Source organism: Lithobates pipiens, unplaced genomic scaffold (assembly GCF_037356315.1).
Source record: "Lithobates pipiens isolate NorthernLeopardFrog02 unplaced genomic scaffold, aLitPip1_a1.2 Scaffold_19, whole genome shotgun sequence".
Classification (NCBI taxonomy): Eukaryota; Metazoa; Chordata; class Amphibia; order Anura; family Ranidae; genus Lithobates; species Lithobates pipiens.
The window spans coordinates 595,872,598-595,897,598 of record NW_027507764.1 but is presented as its reverse complement, the minus strand read 5'-3'; the positions used below and the strand labels follow the sequence as shown (position 1 = coordinate 595,897,598).

At 47.5% G+C, this 25,001-nt stretch overlaps 1 protein-coding gene across 3 annotated transcripts in view; it reads left to right on the top strand.

The window, feature by feature from the left end:
- Positions 1-25,001, top strand: part of KCNH2 (potassium voltage-gated channel subfamily H member 2) — a 289,789-nt gene that overhangs the window by 226,569 nt on the left and 38,219 nt on the right. For all 3 annotated transcript variants that reach the window (XM_077493653.1, XM_077493655.1, XM_077493654.1), the window contains exon 6: positions 5,516-5,941. In XM_077493653.1, the coding sequence (XP_077349779.1) occupies positions 5,516-5,941 (426 nt within the window). The remainder of the gene's footprint in view (positions 1-5,515; positions 5,942-25,001) is intronic.

Here is a 25,001-nt window from a genome sequence, read left to right as displayed (position 1 = left end):
TCCTGAACCATACCAGGCCACATGCTATCAACATGTTGATGGGGACAAGGGCCTCATCCACACAACCCTGGCCGGTAGTTGTGGAGGTCTGTGGCACCCCCCACAATGTGCCCTGCCCCCATGTGAATGAATATCAGGTAGTACCCCTACCCAGTCACCAAAAAAGTAATAGAAGCACACACACACACAGTCTTTGACAATTCCTTTATTAAAAAAAAAAAACAGTGTCATCTGCTCCCCGCCCCACGTGACGTCACGGACCGGTGCATGCTGATGCCAAACTCAAAAGGGCTTGGTATGGACTTGGGGGGACCCTATGTTTTTGTTTTGTTTTTTAATTACCTGGGACAGCAATTGCAACCACAAGTCAATTTAATGTAATTTCATGCAAATTTTTTCTTTATAAATGAAATTTTTGCTGCAGCAGGTTCTATACATGGTACAGATGCACCACTTTACAGGCAGATAAAGGGAACCCCCCCCCCCCCCGACACTATATTTAAAGGGACTTTTCATTTTTATTGTTTTACTTAAAGTGAGGTTGCTGCTTTAAGGTAAGCAATAAAAATGAAAAATTCCTTTATCTATAGTGCCTGGGGGTGCCCTTAGTCTGCCTGTAAAGTGGCACATCTCTACCAGGTATAGAACCTGCTGCAGCAAAAATGACATTTCTAAAGGGAAAAAAATCATATTTAAATTGCCGGCAATACAATACCAATGGCGGCAATCGATGTTGTAAAAAATAAACGCTAAAATTTAAAAAAAAAACCCGGATGGGGTCCCCTCCAAAATCAATACCAGAACCTTATCTGAGCATGTAGCCCAGCGGGTCAGAAAATTGGGGGAGGGGCGAGCAAGTGGCCCCCCCCTCCTGAACCATACCAGGCCACATGCCCTCAACATGGGGGGGGTGGGATGGAGACAAGGGCCTCTTCCCCACAAACGTGGCCAATGGTTGTGGGGGTCTGCGGGCAGAGAGCTTATCGGAATCTGGAAGCCCCATTTAACAAGGGGCCCCCCATGTGTATGGGTTACATAGTACCATTCACCAAAAAAAGTGTCAAAATGTAATAAAAACAGTTGACAATTCCTTTATTATATAATAAAAAAAAATGTGTCCCCCGATGTAAATCCATTGTCAATCATGCCACCCGCCGCACCCGAAAAAGAAACGCTCCCGCAGACATGAAGGCCGTCTGCCTACTGCAGGCTCCTCCGTATCACCGTTCTTTTACAGCGAAGGGTGGGGCACCACCCCATTGTCACGTCTCGGGTCCAGAATGCATTGGCGTGGGGTTCCCCGAAGTTCCTGGTATGGACATGGCGGGGGGAACCCCACGCCGTTTTTTTTTTTGCTTTTTTTTACATTTTTGTATGGCCTACATTCTTTTCTTTACATTCATCGGTCAGTGGTGAAGCCCGCTGACAGATGATGACTCACCGGTTGTTAAGGACGCGGCGCCCGGCTTCCTGGCACGCTGTGAAACAACCAGCTATTCTTCACACAAGAATTCCAATCGGTCGATCGTTTTTCGACTGATTCTCCTGAAAAGTTGGAATTTGTTTAGAAAACAAATAAACAAACGCTTTTTTTTTTTACAGATTTCAAAGAAATGATTTACTATTTCATGCAGAGATTTGGATACATCCGAGTCTCTGAATAACCAAAAATGTGTCTCAATTCAGACCGAAATGAATTGTACATGTCTACTCCCCATACCATTCTGCACCATTTGGTATCTCTAGCAGTAGTAGGTTACATTTAACTGGACTCTAAATTTGAAGACATTTCATATCTTTTCCGAGACACTTCTTCAGTTCTGGTGACCTCCATGCCCAAGAGGGTGAAGGCAGAGCTGGAAAATAATGGCGGCCGCACAAAATATTGACACTTTGGGGCCCAACTTGGGACATTTTCACTTAGGGGGTGTACTGACTTTTGTTGCCAGCGGTTTAGACATTAATGGCTGTGTGTTGAGTTATTTTGAGGGGACAGGAAATTTACACTGTTATACAAGCTGTACACTCACTACTTTACATTGTAGACAAGTGTCATTTCTTCAGTGTTGTCACATGAAAAGAGAGAAGACATGTCACTGAGGGGTGCACTTACTTTTGTGAGATACTGCAGCTACACCAACATTTCTTTCTACACAGGCGCCTTCCTCCTATCGACCATGGAATGTGTCAAGGCAGATGTTGATTGCCCAAGACCAGGAAGGGAGGTGTGAACGTTGTGGTACCACCCTGGTATGGTTCCATAATCCCATCCATGGTGTCAGGAAGGCGTCGTAGGTGTTAATCCTTCAATGGAAAAGGATAATGTGTGAAATGTTGTGAAGCAGCCGCGGCGTAGAGATGATAAAAGGGCATTATTCGTTGGAGGACAGATGGTGCTGAAGGCCCCCACCTCTCTTCAGCGATGGTTCTTCAAGATTGACGTAAATGAACTCTTCCGTGCCTCTCGGGAACCATCTGCCTTGACACATTGGTTGGTGATTAGATTGGTGCCGGTGGTCTCCTCGTGGCTATCGATGTTGTGGTAGCTCCCTGATACTGATTAGGACTGAGGAAGCAGCTTGCAGAAGCTACGGAACGTCTCCAACACTACAGAACAAGTCCAGTTCAACGCAACTTCTGCTACGAGCTCTACCATGACCTAGACCCCCTGGTCATCGCCGGCTGCATCGGCGTTATGGTCGCCCTCAAAGGGCCGGTTGTATCTGTGAGGCTAGACGTCCAGAGCACTCCGCTCCCCATCAGATGTCAAGATCCCCAGGGCTGTTTTTTAAGGCAGGGCAAAAGGGGCAGCTGCCCTGGGCCCTGTCATTGTTGTGGGGCCCAAAGCAGCTGCCTCATACTTGCCAGCTATCCTGGTTTAAATACCCTTGTCTCTTGAGGTTTTAGTCCTGTGCTGTGTCCCGATATCTCAGTGTGAAGTGCTACTAATGCTGACCAGCTCTGCCCTATTGTTGTGTACAGATGACTCACCTGCAGACCCTGTGTTTACATGTATATTACCGGCATTCATATGTAAATAGCAGCATTATTCATATGTAAATTGCAGTGGCCGGCGGCATTGATATGTATATCATGCCCCCCTGAGGTCATATACACAGTAATCTCTAGCAACCAATCAACAAGCAGAAATCATGTGCTGTAACCTCTAGTAACTAATCAGTGAGCTATAATGTGTGCTGTAACCTCTAGCAACCAGTCAGTGAGCTGCAGACCCTGTGTTTACATGTAAATTACCGGCATTCATATGTAAATATCAGTGGCCGGTGGCATTGATATGTATATCATGCCCTCCTGAGGTCATATCCACAGTAATCTCTAGCAACCAATCAACAAGCAAAAATCACGTGCTGTAACCTCTAATAACTAATCAGTGAGCTGTAATGTGTGCTGTAACCTCTAGCAACCAGTCAGTGAGCGGTAATGATACACTGTAACCTCTGGCAACCAATAGCTGCCCGATCTGATTCCGTAAACTGATTTTGAGTCTAGCTGCTATTTATTGTATGTCTCAGAGCAGGTGGAGAGCAAAAGTGCATGGGGAGGGGGGGGGGGGGCAAGAAAAGTTTTGCCCAGGGTCCAATCAATATTAAAGACGGCCCTGAAGATCCCTTCCCCCTCCCCATCAGAAGTCAAGAGCCCTCCCACTCTCCATTACATCACAGTGCATCCCTGATATTTTGTGCTGATGCTGGGAAGAAGAAGGTGGGGGAGGGGGGGGGGGGGTGGAGCTGGGAAGCAGAAAGTGCAAGGTCTGGAGACGGACCAGAGGAGGAAACATCTGCTGAATGCCAAGATGAGGTGGAAATGAGAGGCTGCACAGAGGTGCAGGATCTGGTGGAGGAGTTCTGTCCTCCTCCCTGCTGCCGATTGCTGGGGGGGGGGGGGGGAGATGAGTCACCTCATCGTGGCACAGAGAAGCACAGGATCTGGTGGAGAAATTCTGTCCTCCTCTCTGTTGCCGATTTCTGAGACGGGGGGCAGAGATGAGTTTCCTCATGGCGACACAGAGAAGCACAGGATCTGGTAGAGGAGTTCTGTCCTCTTTGTTGCCAATTGCTGAGATGGAGGGGGTAAGTCGCCTCATGACAGCACAGAGAAGCGCGGGATCTGGTGGAGGAGTTCTGTCCTCCTCTCTTTGCCGAATGCTGAGACGGGATGGAGGGGGGAGATGAGTTTCCTCATGGTGGCACAGAGAAGCACAGGATCTGGTAGAGGAGTTCTGTCCTCTTTGTTGCCAATTGCTGAGATGGAGGGGGTAAGTCGCCTCATGGCAGCACAGAGAAGCGCAGGATCTGGTGGAGGAGTTCTGTCCTCCTCTCTTTGCCGAATGCTGAGACGGGATGGAGGGGGGAGATGAGTTTCCTCATGGTGGCACAGAGAAGCACAGGATCTGGTAGAGGAGTTCTGTCCTCTTTGTTGCCAGTTGCTGAGATGAAGGGGGTAAGTCGCCTCATGGCAACACAGAGAAGCATGGGATCTGGTGGAAGAGTTCTGTCCTCCTCTCTTTGCCGATTGCTGAGACGGGATGGAGGGGGGAGATGAGTTTCCTCATGGCGGCACAGAGAAGCAGAGGATCTGGTGGAGGAGTTCTGTCCTCCCCTCTGCTGCCTACTGCTGAAACCAGGTGGGGGCAGAGACGAGGGGAGGTGCTGCAGGAGAGGTGCGAGGGCAACATGCCCTTGTGTTTGATACGTGTGACCTAGATAAATGAGAACCTTCACAGACAGGATTTGGAATCATTTGCTGCTCAGAGGTACGCACTTTTTTTGGAGCCTGGTTTGGAAATTCTAGATTTCGGGAGTTTACAAATGTTTTAAAAGCTTATTCCAAGCATAAGTTATAAACTTTTTAGAAGTGTGTTCTTCTCTACTTCCTAGGTAGGTATGGTAAGTTACCGCTTTAACTCCGTATCAGGTACCAATCACTGGAGATCTGTAGCTGCTACAAAATTGGTGCCGTGACCCAGTCCTTACTGGACCTTTCTGCATTAGTCCCTCCCACTGTGAGCACTCTGACTCCTCCCACCTAGACACCTCCCTCCACATTCATGATCTTATGTCACCAGTTGAGGCCATTGGGTGGTAAACTGGATTCCGTTTCCTATAGCCCATAGGTGGTCTGTATTGTAACCTCACTATGACATCATAACACAGTTGTGGCAGCAGAGTGTTAGAATGCAATGCTGTGTTTTGTAACCTCACTATGACATCATAACACAGTTGTGGCAGCAGAGTGTTAGAATGCAATGGTCTGTTTTGTAACCTCACTATGACATCATAACACAGTTGTGGCAGCAGAGTGTTAGAATGCAATGGTCTGTTTTGTAACCTCACTATGACATCATAACACAGTTGTGTCCAATCAGCTTTGTACTAAATCAGCTGCCATGTGAAGGGCGTTGAAGTAAATCCCCTCACATGGCCGAATAGAGTGCCTTATATCTGTCCCGACCCCGTATGTGATACTAACAATCCGCCTCCTTCTCCTCTCGCAGGTCCTGTCCCTGGGAGCAGATGTCCTACCCGAGTACAAACTGCAAGCTCCTCGTATCCACAAGTGGACAATCCTCCACTACAGTCCCTTTAAAGCCGTCTGGGATTGGCTGATCCTCCTGCTGGTCATCTACACGGCCATCTTCACGCCCTACTCGGCCGCCTTCCTCCTGAACGACCAGGAAGATGTAACCAATGAAAACTGCAGTTATTCCTGCAACCCGCTGAGCGTGGTGGACCTCATGGTGGACATCATGTTCATCATCGACATCCTCATCAACTTCCGCACCACCTACGTCAACACCAACGAAGAAGTGGTCAGCCACCCGGGCAAGATCGCCATCCATTACTTCAAAGGCTGGTTCCTCATCGATATGGTGGCCGCCATACCCTTCGACCTCTTGATCTTTGGCTCTGGCACGGAGGAGGTAAGCGCCACGCGTGGCTCCTTATGGTCACTGGCTGCCCTGTCCACATGCTCCACTGGCTTTCTGCCGCTGTGTGCGGGCCTCACAGTCTGTGCCCCAAAAATGTCTTGGCCTGGCACAGGACTGTCCACACAACACGGAGGTCGATCACCCTTTCCTGTCTTGCTTCTCTGGAATGAATCCTCTCCTATCACTATACTGTCTTATAATGAATATTTCCCACTTCCTGTTGGGGGTCACACAACTGTCACTTCTAAAGTAAGTGTCACCTGTCAGTGTTAGAATGATACTAATCTGCTCCCTAGTCTACCATGCAGAATAAAATGCCCACCCCAGCCACCTGGAGCCCCCCCCCCCCCCAGCCTGGGGTACACCTATATGCACATTTCAGCATGTGCTGACACCCTACTACTGGCCCATCGCTGTCATGAGATGATTAATTGGCCAATGGGAAGAGACTAAGGGTCAGGTGAGCTCTCTAAACCACTAGAAAGTATTGAAATTTGCATAATGGGCCCTCCTGAGGGTCCCAGAGTGCCGGGGGGAGACATTAACCCTACATTCACATCTCTGCGTTTTTCAGCTGGAAAGGGCCGGGGGGTGTCTTTTTCCTGCAGAAGATTGGGCTTTGCGTGTAATTGACTTCAATGGACCCGCACACCAAAAACGCAAGTGCTGTGTTTTTAATGCATTTTTACATTTTTTGTGCTATGGGTAAAAAAAAAAACAAGCAAAGTGCAAAACTCATGTAAAAATGCATCGAAAACGCATGTTTAAAAACATCCCGCAAAACGTGCCTAACAAACGCATCAACCGCATAGATGTGAACCTAGGGAAGATTATTTTGTCCTTTTTAGATTCATTATAATGCTGACAGGTTTAATGTATAACAGTGACAGGTGTAAGGGGGTGTGGTCAGATATTACAAGTACAGCTACAGGTGTAAGGGGGTGTGGTCAGATATTACAGGTACAGCTACAGGTGTAAGGGGGTGTGGTCAGATATTACAGGTACAGCTACAGGTGTAAGGGGATGTGGTCAGATATTATAGGTACAGTGAGAGGGGTGTGGTCAGATATTGCAGGTGCAGTGACGGGAGAGGGGTGTGATCAGATATTACAGTGACAGTTGAGAGGGGTGTGGTTGAATATTACAGGTACAGCTACAAGTGTAAGGGGGTGTGATCAGATATTACAGGTACAGTGAGAGGTGAGAGGGGTGTGGTCAGATATTACAGGTACAATCACAGGTGAGAGGGGTGTGGTCAGATATTACAGGTACAATCACAGGTGAGAGGGGTGTGGTCAGATATTACAAGTACAGTGACAGGTGAAAGGGGTGTGGTCAGATATTACAGGTACAGTGAGAGGGGTGTGGACAGATATTACAGGTACAGTAAGAGGTGTGGTCAGATATCACAGGTACAGTGAGAGGGGTGTGGTCAGACATTACAGGTACAAAGAGAGGGGAGTGGTCAGACATTACAAGTACAGTGAGAGGGGTGTGGTCAGACATTACAAGTACAGTGAGAGGGCTGTGGTCAGATATTACAGGTACAATGACAGGTGTAAGGGGTGTGATCAGATATTACAGGTACAGTGATAGGTGAGAGGGGGTGTGGTCAGATATTACAGGTACAGTGACAGGTGTAAGGGGGTGTGGTCAGGTATTACAGGTACAGTGATAGGTGAGAGGGGGTGTGGTCAGATACTACAGGTACAGTGACAGGTGAGAGGGGTGTGGTCAGATATTACAGGTACAGTGAGAGGTGAGAGGGGTGTGGTCAGATATTACAGGTACAGTGAGAGGGATGTGGTCAGACATTGCAGGTACAGTGAGAGGGTGTGGTCAGATATTACAGGTACAGTGAGAGGGGGGTGGTCAGATATTACAGGTACAGTGAGAGGGGGGTGGTCAGATATCACAGGTACAGTGAGAGGGGTGTGGCCAGACATTACAGGTACAGTGAGGGGGTGTGGTCAGATATTACAGGTACAGTGAGAGGGGTGTGGTCAGATATTACAGGTACATCTACAGATGTAAGGGGGTGTGATCAGATATTACAGGTAGAGTGACAGGTGTAAGGGGGTGTGGTCAAATATTACAGGTACAGTGAGAGGGGTGTGTCAGATATTACAGGTACAGTGAGAAGTAGGAGGGGTGTGGTCAGACATTACAGGTACAGTGAGAGGGGTGTGGTCAGATGTAGGTACAGTGAGAAGGTGTGGCCAGATATTGCAGGTACAGTGAGAGGGTGTGGTCAGACATTACAGGTACAGTGAGAGGGGTGTGGTCAGGTGTAGGTACAGTGAGAGGGGTGTGGTCAGATGTAGGTACAGTGAGAGGGGTGTGGTCAGATGTAGGTACAGTGAGAGGGGTGTGGTCAGGTGTAGGTACAGTGAGAGGGGTGTGGTCAGGGGTAGGTACAGTGAGAGGGGTGTGGTCAGATATTACAGGTACATTAAGAAGACCTCTTATATCTTTATGATCTTGCAGAGTTTCCTGATTGCAGTTGTGTTAGAATCCTCTCTGTGGTTTATTAGTAAATGAGTGATGAGACACCATGAAATGTGTCGGGGGATGGTGGATGTGATGGATGAGTGACATCTGACATCCTTGACTATACTATCTGACATTTCTACGTCTCTCCTGTTGTGACCTCCAGGTGATGTGGGTCATTCACTGAACATTTCCGCTCTTGTTTGGCTCCTCGTGCCTCGTTCAGCACATTTGCAGCATTGAGCCCAGCATCGTTCCTCCTCACTATTCCATTTTCTGGTCTGTGATAGCATTGCAGATTTCTCATTCCTCGCTCATCAACTCTCACCCTGTTATTGGTCATTCTCCTCCTTCATCATCCATCATTCTTCGCTCATCAACTCTCACCCCTATTACTGATCCTACATCATCTATCACTCCTCGCTCATCAACTCTCACCCCTATTACTGATCCTCCTTCATCATCTATCACTCCTCGCTCATCAACTCTCACCTTTATTACTGATCATTCTCCTCCTTCATCATCTATCACTCCTCGCTCATCAACTCTCACCCCTATTACTGATCATTCTCCTCCATCATCTATCACTCCTCGCTCATCAACTCTCACCCCTATTACTGATCCTCCTTCATCATCTATCGCTCTTCACTCAATTGTCACCCCTATTACTGGTCATTCTCCACCTTCATCATCTATCACTCCTTCGCTCATCACCTCTCACCAATATTACTTGTCCTCCATTATCTATCACTCCTCGCTCAGCAACTCTCACCCCTATTACTGATCATTCTCCTCCTTCATGATCTATCACTCCTCGCTCATCAACTCTCACCCCTATTACTGGCCCCCCTTCATCATCTATCACTCCTCGCTCATCAACTCTCACCACTATTACTGATCATTCTCCTCCTTCATCATCTATCACTCCTCGGTCATCAACTCTCACCCATATTACTGATCATTCTCCTCCTTCATCATCTATCACTCCTCGCTCATCAACTCTCGCCCCTATTACTGGTCCTCCATCATCCATCATTCCTCGCTCATCAACTCTCATCTATATTACTGATCATTCTCCTCCTTCATCATCTATCACTCCTCGCTCATCAACTCTCACCCCTATTACTGATCCTCCTTCATCATCTATCACTCCTCGCTCATCAACTCTCAGCACTATTACTGATCATTCTCCTCCTTCATCATCTATCACTCCTCGCTCAGCAATTCTCGCCCCTATTACTGGTCCTCCATCATCCATCATTCCTCGCTCATCAACTCTCACCCCTATTACTGATCATTCTCCTCCTTCATGATCTATCACTCCTCGCTCATCAACTCTCACCCCTATTACTGGCCCCCCTTCATCATCTATCACTCCTCGCTCATCAACTCTCACCACTATTACTGATCATTCTCCTCCTTCATCATCTATCACTCCTCGGTCATCAACTCTCGCCCATATTACTGATCATTCTCCTCCTTCATCATCTATCACTCCTCGCTCATCAACTCTCGCCCCTATTACTGGTCCTCCATCATCCATCATTCCTCGCTCATCAACTCTCATCTATATTACTGATCATTCTCCTCCTTCATCATCTATCACTCCTCGCTCATCAACTCTCACCCCTATTACTGATCCTCCTTCATCATCTATCACTCCTCGCTCATCAACTCTCAGCACTATTACTGATCATTCTCCTCCTTCATCATCTATCACTCCTCGCTCAGCAATTCTCGCCCCTATTACTGGTCCTCCATCATCCATCATTCCTCGCTCATCAACTCTCACCCCTTTTACTGATCATTCTCCTCCTTCATGATCTATCACTCCTCGCTCATCAACTCTCACCCCTATTACTGGCCCCCCTTCATCATCTATCACTCCTCGCTCATCAACTCTCACCACTATTACTGATCATTCTCCTCCTTCATCATCTATCACTCCTCGCTCAGCAATTCTCGCCCCTATTACTGGTCCTCCATCATCCATCATTCCTCGCTCATCAACTCTCACCACTATTACTGATCATTCTCCTCCTTCATGATCTATCACTCCTCGCTCATCAACTCTCACCCCTATTACTGGCCCCCCTTCATCATCTATCACTCCTCGCTCATCAACTCTCACCACTATTACTGATCATTCTCCTCCTTCATCATCTATCACTCCTCGGTCATCAACTCTCGCCCATATTACTGATCATTCTCCTCCTTCATCATCTATCACTCCTCGCTCATCAACTCTCGCCCCTATTACTGGTCCTCCATCATCCATCATTCCTCGCTCATCAACTCTCATCTATATTACTGATCATTCTCCTCCTTCATCATCTATCACTCCTCGCTCATCAACTCTCACCCCTATTACTGATCCTCCTTCATCATCTATCACTCCTCGCTCATCAACTCTCAGCACTATTACTGATCATTCTCCTCCTTCATCATCTATCACTCCTCGCTCATCAACTCTCACCCCTATTACTGGCCCCCCTTCATCATCTATCACTCCTCGCTCATCAACTCTCACCACTATTACTGATCATTCTCCTCCTTCATCATCTATCACTCCTCGCTCATCAACTCTCGCCCATATTACTGATCATTCTCCTCCTTCATCATCTATCACTCCTCGCTCATCAACTCTCGCCCCTATTACTGGTCCTCCATCAGCCATCATTCCTCGCTCATCAACTCTCATCTATATTACTGATCATTCTCCTCCTTCATCATCTATCACTCCTCGCTCATCAACTCTCACCCCTATTACTGATCCTCCTTCATCATCTATCACTCCTCGCTCATCAACTCTCAGCACTATTACTGATCATTCTCCTCCTTCATCATCTATCACTCCTCGCTCAGCAAATCTCGCCCCTATTACTGGTCCTCCATCATCCATCATTCCTCGCTCATCAACTCTCACCCCTTTTACTGATCATCCTTCATCATCTATCACTCTTCACTCAATTGTCACCCCTATTACTGATCATTCTGCTCCTTCATCATCTATCACTCCTCGCTCATCAACTCTCACCCCTATTACTGGTCATTCTCCTCCATCATCCATCACTCCTCGCTCATCAACTCTCACCCTATTACTGATCCTCCTTCATCATCTATCACTCTTCACTCAATTGTCACCCCTATTACTGGTCATTGTCCACCTTCATCATCTATCACTCCTCATTCATCACCTCTCACCCCTTTTACTGGTCCTCCATTATCTATCACTCCTCGCTCAGCAACTCTCACCCCTATTACTGATCATTCTCCCCCTTCATCATCTATCACTCCTCGCTCATCAACTCTCACCCTGTTATTGGTCATTCTCCCCCTTCATCATCTATCACTCCTCGCTCATCAACTCTCACCCTGTTATTGGTCATTCTCCTCCTCCATTATCTATCACTCCTCGCTCAGCAACTCTCACCCTGTTATTGGTCATTCTCCTCCTTCATCATCTATCACTCCTCGCTCATCAACTCTCACCCCTATTACTGGTCATTCTCCCCCATCATCTATCACTCCTCGCTCATCAACTCTCACCCCTATTACTGATCCTCCTTCATCATCTATCACTCTTCACTCAATTGTCACCCCTATTACTGGTCATTCTCCACCTTCATCATCTATCACTCCTCATTCATCACCTCTCACCCCTATTACTGGTCATTCTCCACCTTCATCATCAATCACTCCTCGCTCATCACCTCTTACCCCTATTACTGGTCCTCCATTATCTATCACTCCTCGAGTGATGAGACACCATGAAATGTGTCGGGGGATGGTGGATGTGATGGATGAGTGACATCTGACATCCTGGACTATACTATCTGACATTTCTACGTCTCTCCTGTTGTGACCTCCAGGTGATGTGGGTCATTCACTGAACATTTCCGCTCTTGTTTGGCTCCTCGTGCCTCGTTCAGCACATTTGCAGCATTGAGCCCAGCATCGTTCCTCCTCACTATTCCATTTTCTGGTCTGTGATAGCATTGCAGATTTCTCATTCCTCGCTCATCAACTCTCACCCTGTTATTGGTCATTCTCCTCCTTCATCATCCATCATTCTTCGCTCATCAACTCTCACCCCTATTACTGATCCTACATCATCTATCACTCCTCGCTCATCAACTCTCACCCCTATTACTGATCCTCCTTCATCATCTATCACTCCTCGCTCATCAACTCTCACCTTTATTACTGATCATTCTCCTCCTTCATCATCTATCACTCCTCGCTCATCAACTCTCACCCCTATTACTGATCATTCTCCTCCATCATCTATCACTCCTCGCTCATCAACTCTCACCCCTATTACTGATCCTCCTTCATCATCTATCGCTCTTCACTCAATTGTCACCCCTATTACTGGTCATTCTCCACCTTCATCATCTATCACTCCTTCGCTCATCACCTCTCACCAATATTACTTGTCCTCCATTATCTATCACTCCTCGCTCAGCAACTCTCACCCCTATTACTGATCATTCTCCTCCTTCATGATCTATCACTCCTCGCTCATCAACTCTCACCCCTATTACTGGCCCCCCTTCATCATCTATCACTCCTCGCTCATCAACTCTCACCACTATTACTGATCATTCTCCTCCTTCATCATCTATCACTCCTCGGTCATCAACTCTCGCCCATATTACTGATCATTCTCCTCCTTCATCATCTATCACTCCTCGCTCATCAACTCTCGCCCCTATTACTGGTCCTCCATCATCCATCATTCCTCGCTCATCAACTCTCATCTATATTACTGATCATTCTCCTCCTTCATCATCTATCACTCCTCGCTCATCAACTCTCACCCCTATTACTGATCCTCCTTCATCATCTATCACTCCTCGCTCATCAACTCTCAGCACTATTACTGATCATTCTCCTCCTTCATCATCTATCACTCCTCGCTCAGCAATTCTCGCCCCTATTACTGGTCCTCCATCATCCATCATTCCTCGCTCATCAACTCTCACCACTATTACTGATCATTCTCCTCCTTCATGATCTATCACTCCTCGCTCATCAACTCTCACCCCTATTACTGGCCCCCCTTCATCATCTATCACTCCTCGCTCATCAACTCTCACCACTATTACTGATCATTCTCCTCCTTCATCATCTATCACTCCTCGGTCATCAACTCTCGCCCATATTACTGATCATTCTCCTCCTTCATCATCTATCACTCCTCGCTCATCAACTCTCGCCCCTATTACTGGTCCTCCATCATCCATCATTCCTCGCTCATCAACTCTCATCTATATTACTGATCATTCTCCTCCTTCATCATCTATCACTCCTCGCTCATCAACTCTCACCCCTATTACTGATCCTCCTTCATCATCTATCACTCCTCGCTCATCAACTCTCAGCACTATTACTGATCATTCTCCTCCTTCATCATCTATCACTCCTCGCTCAGCAATTCTCGCCCCTATTACTGGTCCTCCATCATCCATCATTCCTCGCTCATCAACTCTCACCACTATTACTGATCATTCTCCTCCTTCATCATCTATCACTCCTCGCTCATCAACTCTCACCCCTATTACTGGCCCCCCTTCATCATCTATCACTCCTCGCTCATCAACTCTCACCACTATTACTGATCATTCTCCTCCTTCATCATCTATCACTCCTCGCTCATCAACTCTCGCCCATATTACTGATCATTCTCCTCCTTCATCATCTATCACTCCTCGCTCATCAACTCTCGCCCCTATTACTGGTCCTCCATCAGCCATCATTCCTCGCTCATCAACTCTCATCTATATTACTGATCATTCTCCTCCTTCATCATCTATCACTCCTCGCTCATCAACTCTCACCCCTATTACTGATCCTCCTTCATCATCTATCACTCCTCGCTCATCAACTCTCAGCACTATTACTGATCATTCTCCTCCTTCATCATCTATCACTCCTCGCTCAGCAAATCTCGCCCCTATTACTGGTCCTCCATCATCCATCATTCCTCGCTCATCAACTCTCACCCCTTTTACTGATCCTCCTTCATCATCTATCACTCTTCACTCAATTGTCACCCCTATTACTGGTCATTCTCCTCCATCATCCATCACTCCTCGCTCATCAACTCTCACCCTATTACTGATCCTCCTTCATCATCTATCACTCTTCACTCAATTGTCACACCTATTACTGGTCATTCTCCACCTTCATCATCTATCACTCCTCATTCATCACCTCTCACCCCTTTTACTGGTCCTCCATTATCTATCACTCCTCGCTCAGCAACTCTCACCCCTATTACTGATCATTCTCCCCCTTCATCATCTATCACTCCTCGCTCATCAACTCTCACCCTGTTATTGGTCATTCTCCTCCTTCATCATCTATCACTCCTCGCTCAGCAACTCTCACCCCTATTACTGATCATTCTCCCCCTTCATCATCTATCACTCCTCGCTCATCAACTCTCACCCTGTTATTGGTCATTCTCCTCCTTCATCATCTATCACTCCTCGCTCATCAACTCTCACCCCTATTACTGGTCATTCTCCCCCATCATCTATCACTCCTCGCTCATCAACTCTCACCCCTATTACTGATCCTCCTTCATCATCTATCACTCTTCACTCAATTGTCACCCCTATTACTGGTCATTCTCCACCTTCATCATCTATCACTCCTCGCTCATCAACTCTCGCCCCTATTACTGGTCCTCCATCATCCATCATTCCTCGCTCATCAACTCTCATCTATATTACTGATCATTCTCCTCCTTCATCATCTATCACTCCTCGCTCATCAACTCTCACCCCTATTACTGATCCTCCTTCATCATCTATCACTCCTCGCTCATCAACTCTCAGCACTATTACTGATCATTCTCCTCCTTCATCATCTATCACTCCTCGCTCAGCAATTCTCGCCCCTATTACTGGTCCTCCATCATCCATCATTCCTTGCTCATCAACTCTCACCCCTTTTACTGATCCTCCTTCATCATCTATCACTCTTCACTCAATTGTCACCCCTATTACTGATCATTCTGCTCCTTCATCATCTATCACTCCTCGCTCATCAACTCTCACCCCTATTACTGGTCATTCTCCTCCATCATCCATCACTCCTCGCTCATCAACTCTCACCCTATTACTGATCCTCCTTCATCATCTATCACTCTTCACTCAATTGTCACCCCTATTACTGGTCATTGTCCACCTTCATCATCTATCACTCCTCATTCATCACCTCTCACCCCTTTTACTGGTCCTCCATTATCTATCACTCCTCGCTCAGCAACTCTCACCCCTATTACTGATCATTCTCCCCCTTCATCATCTATCACTCCTCGCTCATCAACTCTCACCCTGTTATTGGTCATTCTCCCCCTTCATCATCTATCACTCCTCGCTCATCAACTCTCACCCTGTTATTGGTCATTCTCCTCCTCCATTATCTATCACTCCTCGCTCAGCAACTCTCACCCTGTTATTGGTCATTCTCCTCCTTCATCATCTATCACTCCTCGCTCATCAACTCTCACCCCTATTACTGGTCATTCTCCCCCATCATCTATCACTCCTCGCTCATCAACTCTCACCCCTATTACTGATCCTCCTTCATCATCTATCACTCTTCACTCAATTGTCACCCCTATTACTGGTCATTCTCCACCTTCATCATCTATCACTCCTCATTCATCACCTCTCACCCCTATTACTGGTCATTCTCCACCTTCATCATCAATCACTCCTCGCTCATCACCTCTTACCCCTATTACTGGTCCTCCATTATCTATCACTCCTCGCTCATCAACTCTCACACCTATTACTGATCATTCTCCTCCTTCATGATCTATCACTCCTCGCTCATCAACTCTCACCCCTATTACTGGTCCCCCTTCATCATCTATCACTCCTCGCTCATCAACTCTCAGCACTATTACTGATCATTCTCCTCCTTCATCATCTATCACTCCTCGCTCAGCAATTTTTGCCCCTATTACTGGTCCTCCATCATCCATCATTCCTTGCTCATCAACTCTCACCCCTATTACTGATCATTCTCCTCCAACGTCTATCACTCCTCGCTCATCAACTCTCACCCCTATTACTGATCCTCCTTCATCATCTATCACTCTTCACTCAATTGTCACCCCTATTACTGATCATTCTGCTCCTTCATCATCTATCACTCCTCGCTCACCAACTCTCACCCCTATTACTGGTCATTCTCCTCCATCATCCATCACTCCTCGCTCATCAACTCTCACCCTATTACTGATCCTCCTTCATCATCTATCACTCTTCACTCAATTGTCACCCCTATTACTGGTCATTGTCCACCTTCATCATCTATCACTCCTTCGCTCATCACCTCTCACCCCTTTTACTGGTCCTCCATTATCTATCACTCCTCGCTCAGCAACTCTCACCCCTATTACTGATCATTCTCCCCCTTCATCATCTATCACTCCTCGCTCATCAACTCTCACCCTGTTATTGGTCATTCTCCCCCTTCATCATCTATCACTCCTCGCTCATCAACTCTCACCCTGTTATTGGTCATTCTCCTCCTCCATTATCTATCACTCCTCGCTCAGCAACTCTCACCCTGTTATTGGTCATTCTCCTCCTTCATCATCTATCACTCCTCGCTCATCAACTCTCACCCCTATTACTGGTCATTCTCCCCCATCATCTATCACTCCTCGCTCATCAACTCTCACCCCTATTACTGATCCTCCTTCATCATCTATCACTCTTCACTCAATTGTCACCCCTATTACTGGTCATTCTCCACCTTCATCATCTATCACTCCTCATTCATCACCTCTCACCCCTATTACTGATCATTCTCCCCCTTCATCATCTATCACTCCTCGCTCATCAACTCTCACCCTGTTATTGGTCATTCTCCCCCTTCATCATCTATCACTCCTCGCTCATCAACTCTCACCCTGTTATTGGTCATTCTCCTCCTCCATTATCTATCACTCCTCGCTCAGCAACTCTCACCCTGTTATTGGTCATTCTCCTCCTTCATCATCTATCACTCCTCGCTCATCAACTCTCACCCCTATTACTGGTCATTCTCCCCCATCATCTATCACTCCTCGCTCATCAACTCTCACCCCTATTACTGATCCTCCTTCATCATCTATCACTCTTCACTCAATTGTCACCCCTATTACTGGTCATTCTCCACCTTCATCATCTATCACTCCTCATTCATCACCTCTCACCCCTATTACTGGTCATTCTCCACCTTCATCATCAATCACTCCTCGCTCATCACCTCTTACCCCTATTACTGGTCCTCCATTATCTATCACTCCTCGCTCATCAACTCTCACACCTATTACTGATCATTCTCCTCCTTCATGATCTATCACTCCTCGCTCATCAACTCTCACCCCTATTACTGGTCCCCCTTCATCATCTATCACTCCTCGCTCATCAACTCTCAGCACTATTACTGATCATTCTCCTCCTTCATCATCTATCACTCCTCGCTCAGCAATTTTTGCCCCTATTACTGGTCCTCCATCATCCATCATTCCTTGCTCATCAACTCTCACCCCTATTACTGATCATTCTCCTCCAACGTCTATCACTCCTCGCTCATCAACTCTCACCCCTATTACTGATCCTCCTTCATCATCTATCACTCTTCACTCAATTGTCACCCCTATTACTGATCATTCTGCTCCTTCATCATCTATCACTCCTCGCTCACCAACTCTCACCCCTATTACTGGTCATTCTCCTCCATCATCCATCACTCCTCGCTCATCAACTCTCACCCTATTACTGATCCTCCTTCATCATCTATCACTCTTCACTCAATTGTCACCCCTATTACTGGTCATTGTCCACCTTCATCATCTATCACTCCTTCGCTCATCACCTCTCACCCCTTTTACTGGTCCTCCATTATCTATCACTCCTCGCTCAGCAACTCTCACCCCTATTACTGATCATTCTCCCCCTTCATCATCTATCACTCCTCGCTCATCAACTCTCACCCTGTTATTGGTCATTCTCCCCCTTCATCATCTATCACTCCTCGCTCATCAACTCTCACCCTGTTATTGGTCATTCTCCTCCTCCATTATCTATCACTCCTCGCTCAGCAACTCTCACCCTGTTATTGGTCATTCTCCTCCTTCATCATCTATCACTCCTCGCTCATCAACTCTCACCCCTATTACTGGTCATTCTCCCCCATCATCTATCACTCCTCGCTCATCAACTCTCACCCCTATTACTGATCCTCCTTCATCATCTATCACTCTTCACTCAATTGTCACCCCTATTACTGGTCATTCTCCACCTTCATCATCTATCACTCCTCATTCATCACCTCTCACCCCTATTACTGGTCATTCTCCACCTTCATCATCAATCACTCCTCGCTCATCACCTCTTACCCCTATTACTGGTCCTCCATTATCTATCACTCCTCGAGTGATGAGACACCATGAAATGTGTCGGGGGATGGTGGATGTGATGGATGAGTGACATCTGACATCCTGGACTATACTATCTGACATTTCTACGTCTCTCCTGTTGTGACCTCCAGGTGATGTGGGTCATTCACTGAACATTTCCGCTCTTGTTTGGCTCCTCGTGCCTCGTTCAGCACATTTGCAGCATTGAGCCCAGCATCGTTCCTCCTCACTATTCCATTTTCTGGTCTGTGATAGCATTGCAGATTTCTCATTCCTCGCTCATCAACTCTCACCCTGTTATTGGTCATTCTCCTCCTTCATCATCCATCATTCTTCGCTCATCAACTCTCACCCCTATTACTGATCCTACATCATCTATCACTCCTCGCTCATCAACTCTCACCCCTATTACTGATCCTCCTTCATCATCTATCACTCCTCGCTCATCAACTCTCACCTTTATTACTGATCATTCTCCTCCTTCATCATCTATCACTCCTCGCTCATCAACTCTCACCCCTATTACTGATCATTCTCCTCCATCATCTATCACTCCTCGCTCATCAACTCTCACCCCTATTACTGATCCTCCTTCATCATCTATCGCTCTTCACTCAATTGTCACCCCTATTACTGGTCATTCTCCACCTTCATCATCTATCACTCCTTCGCTCATCACCTCTCACCAATATTACTTGTCCTCCATTATCTATCACTCCTCGCTCAGCAACTCTCACCCCTATTACTGATCATTCTCCTCCTTCATGATCTATCACTCCTCGCTCATCAACTCTCACCCCTATTACTGGCCCCCCTTCATCATCTATCACTCCTCGCTCATCAACTCTCACCACTATTACTGATCATTCTCCTCCTTCATCATCTATCACTCCTCGGTCATCAACTCTCGCCCATATTACTGATCATTCTCCTCCTTCATCATCTATCACTCCTCGCTCATCAACTCTCGCCCCTATTACTGGTCCTCCATCATCCATCATTCCTCGCTCATCAACTCTCATCTATATTACTGATCATTCTCCTCCTTCATCATCTATCACTCCTCGCTCATCAACTCTCACCCCTATTACTGATCCTCCTTCATCATCTATCACTCCTCGCTCATCAACTCTCAGCACTATTACTGATCATTCTCCTCCTTCATCATCTATCACTCCTCGCTCAGCAATTCTCGCCCCTATTACTGGTCCTCCATCATCCATCATTCCTCGCTCATCAACTCTCACCATATTACTGGTCATTGTCCACCTTCATCATCTATCACTCCTCATTCATCACCTCTCACCCCTTTTACTGGTCCTCCATTATCTATCACTCCTCGCTCAGCAACTCTCACCCCTATTACTGATCATTCTCCCCCTTCATCATCTATCACTCCTCGCTCATCAACTCTCACCCTGTTATTGGTCATTCTCCCCCTTCATCATCTATCACTCCTCGCTCATCAACTCTCACCCTGTTATTGGTCATTCTCCTCCTCCATTATCTATCACTCCTCGCTCAGCAACTCTCACCCTGTTATTGGTCATTCTCCTCCTTCATCATCTATCACTCCTCGCTCATCAACTCTCACCCCTATTACTGGTCATTCTCCCCCATCATCTATCACTCCTCGCTCATCAACTCTCACCCCTATTACTGATCCTCCTTCATCATCTATCACTCTTCACTCAATTGTCACCCCTATTACTGGTCATTCTCCACCTTCATCATCTATCACTCCTCATTCATCACCTCTCACCCCTATTACTGGTCATTCTCCACCTTCATCATCAATCACTCCTCGCTCATCACCTCTTACCCCTATTACTGGTCCTCCATTATCTATCACTCCTCGCTCATCAACTCTCACACCTATTACTGATCATTCTCCTCCTTCATGATCTATCACTCCTCGCTCATCAACTCTCACCCCTATTACTGGTCCCCCTTCATCATCTATCACTCCTCGCTCATCAACTCTCAGCACTATTACTGATCATTCTCCTCCTTCATCATCTATCACTCCTCGCTCAGCAATTTTTGCCCCTATTACTGGTCCTCCATCATCCATCATTCCTTGCTCATCAACTCTCACCCCTATTACTGATCATTCTCCTCCAACGTCTATCACTCCTCGCTCATCAACTCTCACCCCTATTACTGATCCTCCTTCATCATCTATCACTCTTCACTCAATTGTCACCCCTATTACTGATCATTCTGCTCCTTCATCATCTATCACTCCTCGCTCACCAACTCTCACCCCTATTACTGGTCATTCTCCTCCATCATCCATCACTCCTCGCTCATCAACTCTCACCCTATTACTGATCCTCCTTCATCATCTATCACTCTTCACTCAATTGTCACCCCTATTACTGGTCATTGTCCACCTTCATCATCTATCACTCCTTCGCTCATCACCTCTCACCCCTTTTACTGGTCCTCCATTATCTATCACTCCTCGCTCAGCAACTCTCACCCCTATTACTGATCATTCTCCCCCTTCATCATCTATCACTCCTCGCTCATCAACTCTCGCCCCTATTACTGGTCCTCCATCATCCATCATTCCTCTCTCATCAACTCTCACCTATATTACTGATCATTCTCCTCCTTCATCATCTATCACTCCTCGTTCATCAACTCTCACCCCTATTACTGATCCTCCTTCATCATCTATCACTCTTCACTCAATTGTCACCCATATTACTGGTCATTCTCCACCTTCATCATCTATCACTCCTCATTCATCACCTCTCACCCCTATTACTGGTCCTCCATTATCTATCACTCCTCACTCATCACCTCTGACCCCTATTACTGGTCCTCCATCATCTATCACTCCTCGCTCAGCAACTCTCACCCCTATTACTGGTCCTCCATCATCTATCACTCCTCACTCAGCAACTCTCACCCCTATTTCTGGTCATTCTCCTTCATCGTTGTGTATCACTCCTCGCTCAGGTGTCATGAATGTTGGTGTGATGAATGAGGGCTTGGCCGCTGTGTGATGTGTAGTCACTCTCGGGTTGGACGTGCTCCCGGTTGGCTCCTCCCTGTCTGGCGCTCCGTGTGCTGCTCCTGGCTTTGGATTGGCTCTTCACTCTCCATGGCTGCCGCTTCTCTCCTCTGACTGTACAGAGCCTCAGCCTGCGGCTCCCACACTGAACATGCGAGGGACGGGGGATGGGGAGGGAGGTTCCAGGACACCATGCAAGGGCAGATTCCCCGGGAGAGGGACAGTCTGTCACTTGGGATTCTCATTGGTCAGAGAGTGAATCTGGGTGGAGCAGAACAGTCTGTCACTTAGAATGCCCATTGGTCAGAGAGTGAGCCTGGATGGAGAAGAACAGTCTGTCACTTGGGATGCCCATTGGTCAGAGAGTGAGTCTGGGTGGAGCAGAACAGTCTGTCACTTGGGATGCCCATTGGTCAGAGAGTGAGTCTGGGTGGAGCAGAACACTGTCACTTGGGATGCCCATTGGTCAGAGAGTGAGTCTGGGTGGAGCAGAACAGTCTGACTCTTGGGATTCCCATTGGTCAGAGAGTGAGTCTGGGTGGAACAGAACACAGTCACTTGGGATGCCCATTGGTCAGAGAGTGAGTCTGGATGGAGCAGAAAAGTCTGTCACTTAGAATGCCCATTGGTCAGAGAGTGAGTCTGGGTGGAGCAGAACGGTCTGTCACTTAGAATGCCCATTGGTCAGAGAGTAAGTCTGGGTGGAGCAGAACAGTCTGTCACTTGGGATTCTCATTGGTCAGAGAGTGAATCTGGGTGGAGCAGAACAGTCTGTCACTTAGGATGCCCATTGGTCAGAGAGTGAGTCTGGATGGAGCAGAACAGTCTGTCACTTGGGATGCCCATTGGTCAGAGAGTGAGCCTGGATGGAGCAGACCAGTCTGTCACTTAGGATGCCCATTGGTCAGAGAGTGAGCCTGGGTAGAGCAGAACAGTCTGTCACTTAGGATGCCCATTGGTCAGAGAGTGAGTCTGGATGGAGCAGAACAGTCTGTCACTTGGGATTCTCATTGGTCAGAGAGTGAATCTGGGTGGAGCAGAACAGTCTGTCACTTGGGATGCCCATTGGTCAGAGAGTGAAGCTGGGTGGAGCAGAACAGTCTGTCACTTGGGATTCTCATTGGTCAGAGAGTGAATCTGGGTAGAGCAGAACAGTCTTTCACTTAGGATGCCCATTGGCCAGAGAGTGAGTCTGGGTGAAGCAGAGCAGTCTGTCACTTGGGATGCCCATTGGTCAGAGAGTGAGTCTGTGTGGATGAGAACAGTCTGTCACTTGGGATTCTCATTGGTCAGAGAGTGAGCCTGGGTGAAGCAGAGCAGTCCGTCACTTGGGATGCCCATTGGTCAGAGAGTGATTCTGGGTGGAGCAGAACAGTCTGTCACTTGGGATTCTGATTGGTCAGATAGTGAGTCTGGGTGGAGCAGAACAGTCTGTCACTTGGGATTCTCATTGGTCAGAGAGTGAGTCTGGGTGGAACAGAACAGTCTGTCACTTGGGATGCCCATTGGTCAGAGAGTGAGTCTGGGTGGAACAGAACAGTCTGTCACTTGGGATTCTCATTGGTCAGAGAGTGAGTCTGGGTGGAGCAGAACAGTCTGTCACCTGGGATTCTCATTGGTCAGAGAGTGAGTGTGGGTGGAGCAGAGCAGAGCAGTCTGTCACTTAGGATTCTCATTGGTCAGAGAGTGAGCTTGGGTGGAGAAGAACAGTCTGTCACTTGGGATGCCCATTGGTCAGAGAGCGAGTCTGGGTGGAGCAGAACAGTCTAGCACTTGGGATGCCCATTGGTCAGAGAGTGAGTCTGGGTGGAACAGAGCAGTCTGTCACTTAGGATGCCCATTGGTCAGAGAGTGAGTGTGGGTGGAGTAGAACAGTCTGTCACTTGGGATTCTCATTGGTCAGAGAATGAATCTGGGTGGAGCAGAACAGTCTGTCACTTGGGATGCCCATTGGTCAGAGAGTGAGCCTGGGTGGAGCAGAGCAGTCTGTCACTTGGCTTTCTCATTGGTCAGAGAGTGAGTCTGGATGGAACAGAACAGTCTGTCACTTAGGATGCCCATTGGTCAGAGAGTGAGTGTGGGTGGAGTAGAACAGTCTGTCACTTAGGATGCCCATTGGTCAGAGAGTGAGTGTGGGTGGAGTAGAACAGTCTGTCACTTAGGATTCTCATTGGTCAGAGAGTGAGCTTGGGTGGAGCAGAACAGTCTGTCACTTGGGATGCCCATTGGTCAGAGAGTGAGCCTGGGTGGAGCAGAACAGTCTGTCACTTGGGATGCCCATTGGTCAGAGAGTGAGTCTGGGTGGAGTAGAACAGTCTGTCACTTGGGATGCCCATTGGTCAGAGAGTGAGCCTGGGTGGAACAGAGCAGTCTGTCACTTGGGATTCTCATTGATCAGAGAGTGAGTCTGGGTGGAACGGAGCAGTCTGTCACTTAGAATGCCCATTGGTCAGAGAGTGAGTCTGGGTGGAGCAGAACAGTCTGTCACTTGGGATTCTCATTGGTCAGAGAGTGAGCCTGGGTAGAGAAGAACAGTCTGTCACTTGGGATTCTCATTGGCCAGAGAGTGAGTCTGGGTGGAGAAGAACAGTCTGTCACTTGGGATTATCATTGGTCAGAGAGTGAGTCTGGGTGGAGAAGAACAGTCTGTCACTTGGGATGCGCATTGCTCAGAGAGTGAGCCTGGGTGGAGCAGAACAGTCTGTCACTTGGGATTCTCATTGGTCAGAGAGTGATTCTGGGTGGAACAGAACAGTCTGTCACTTGGGATGCCCATTGGTCAGAGAGTGAGCCTGGGTGGAGCAGAACAGTCTGTTACTTGGGATTCTCATTGGTTTAGAGAGTGAATCTGGGTGGAGCAGAACAGTCTGTCACTTAGGATGCCCACTGGTCAGAGAGTGAGTCTGGATGGAGCAGAACAGTCTGTCACTTAGGATGCCCATTGGTCAGAGAGTGAGTCTGGGTGGAACAGAACACTCTGTCACTTGGGATTCTCATTGGTCAGAGAGTGAATCTGGGTGGAGCAGAACAGTCTGTCACTTAGGATGCCCATTGGTCAGAGAGTGAGCCTGGGTAGAGCAGAACAGTCCGTCACTTAGGAT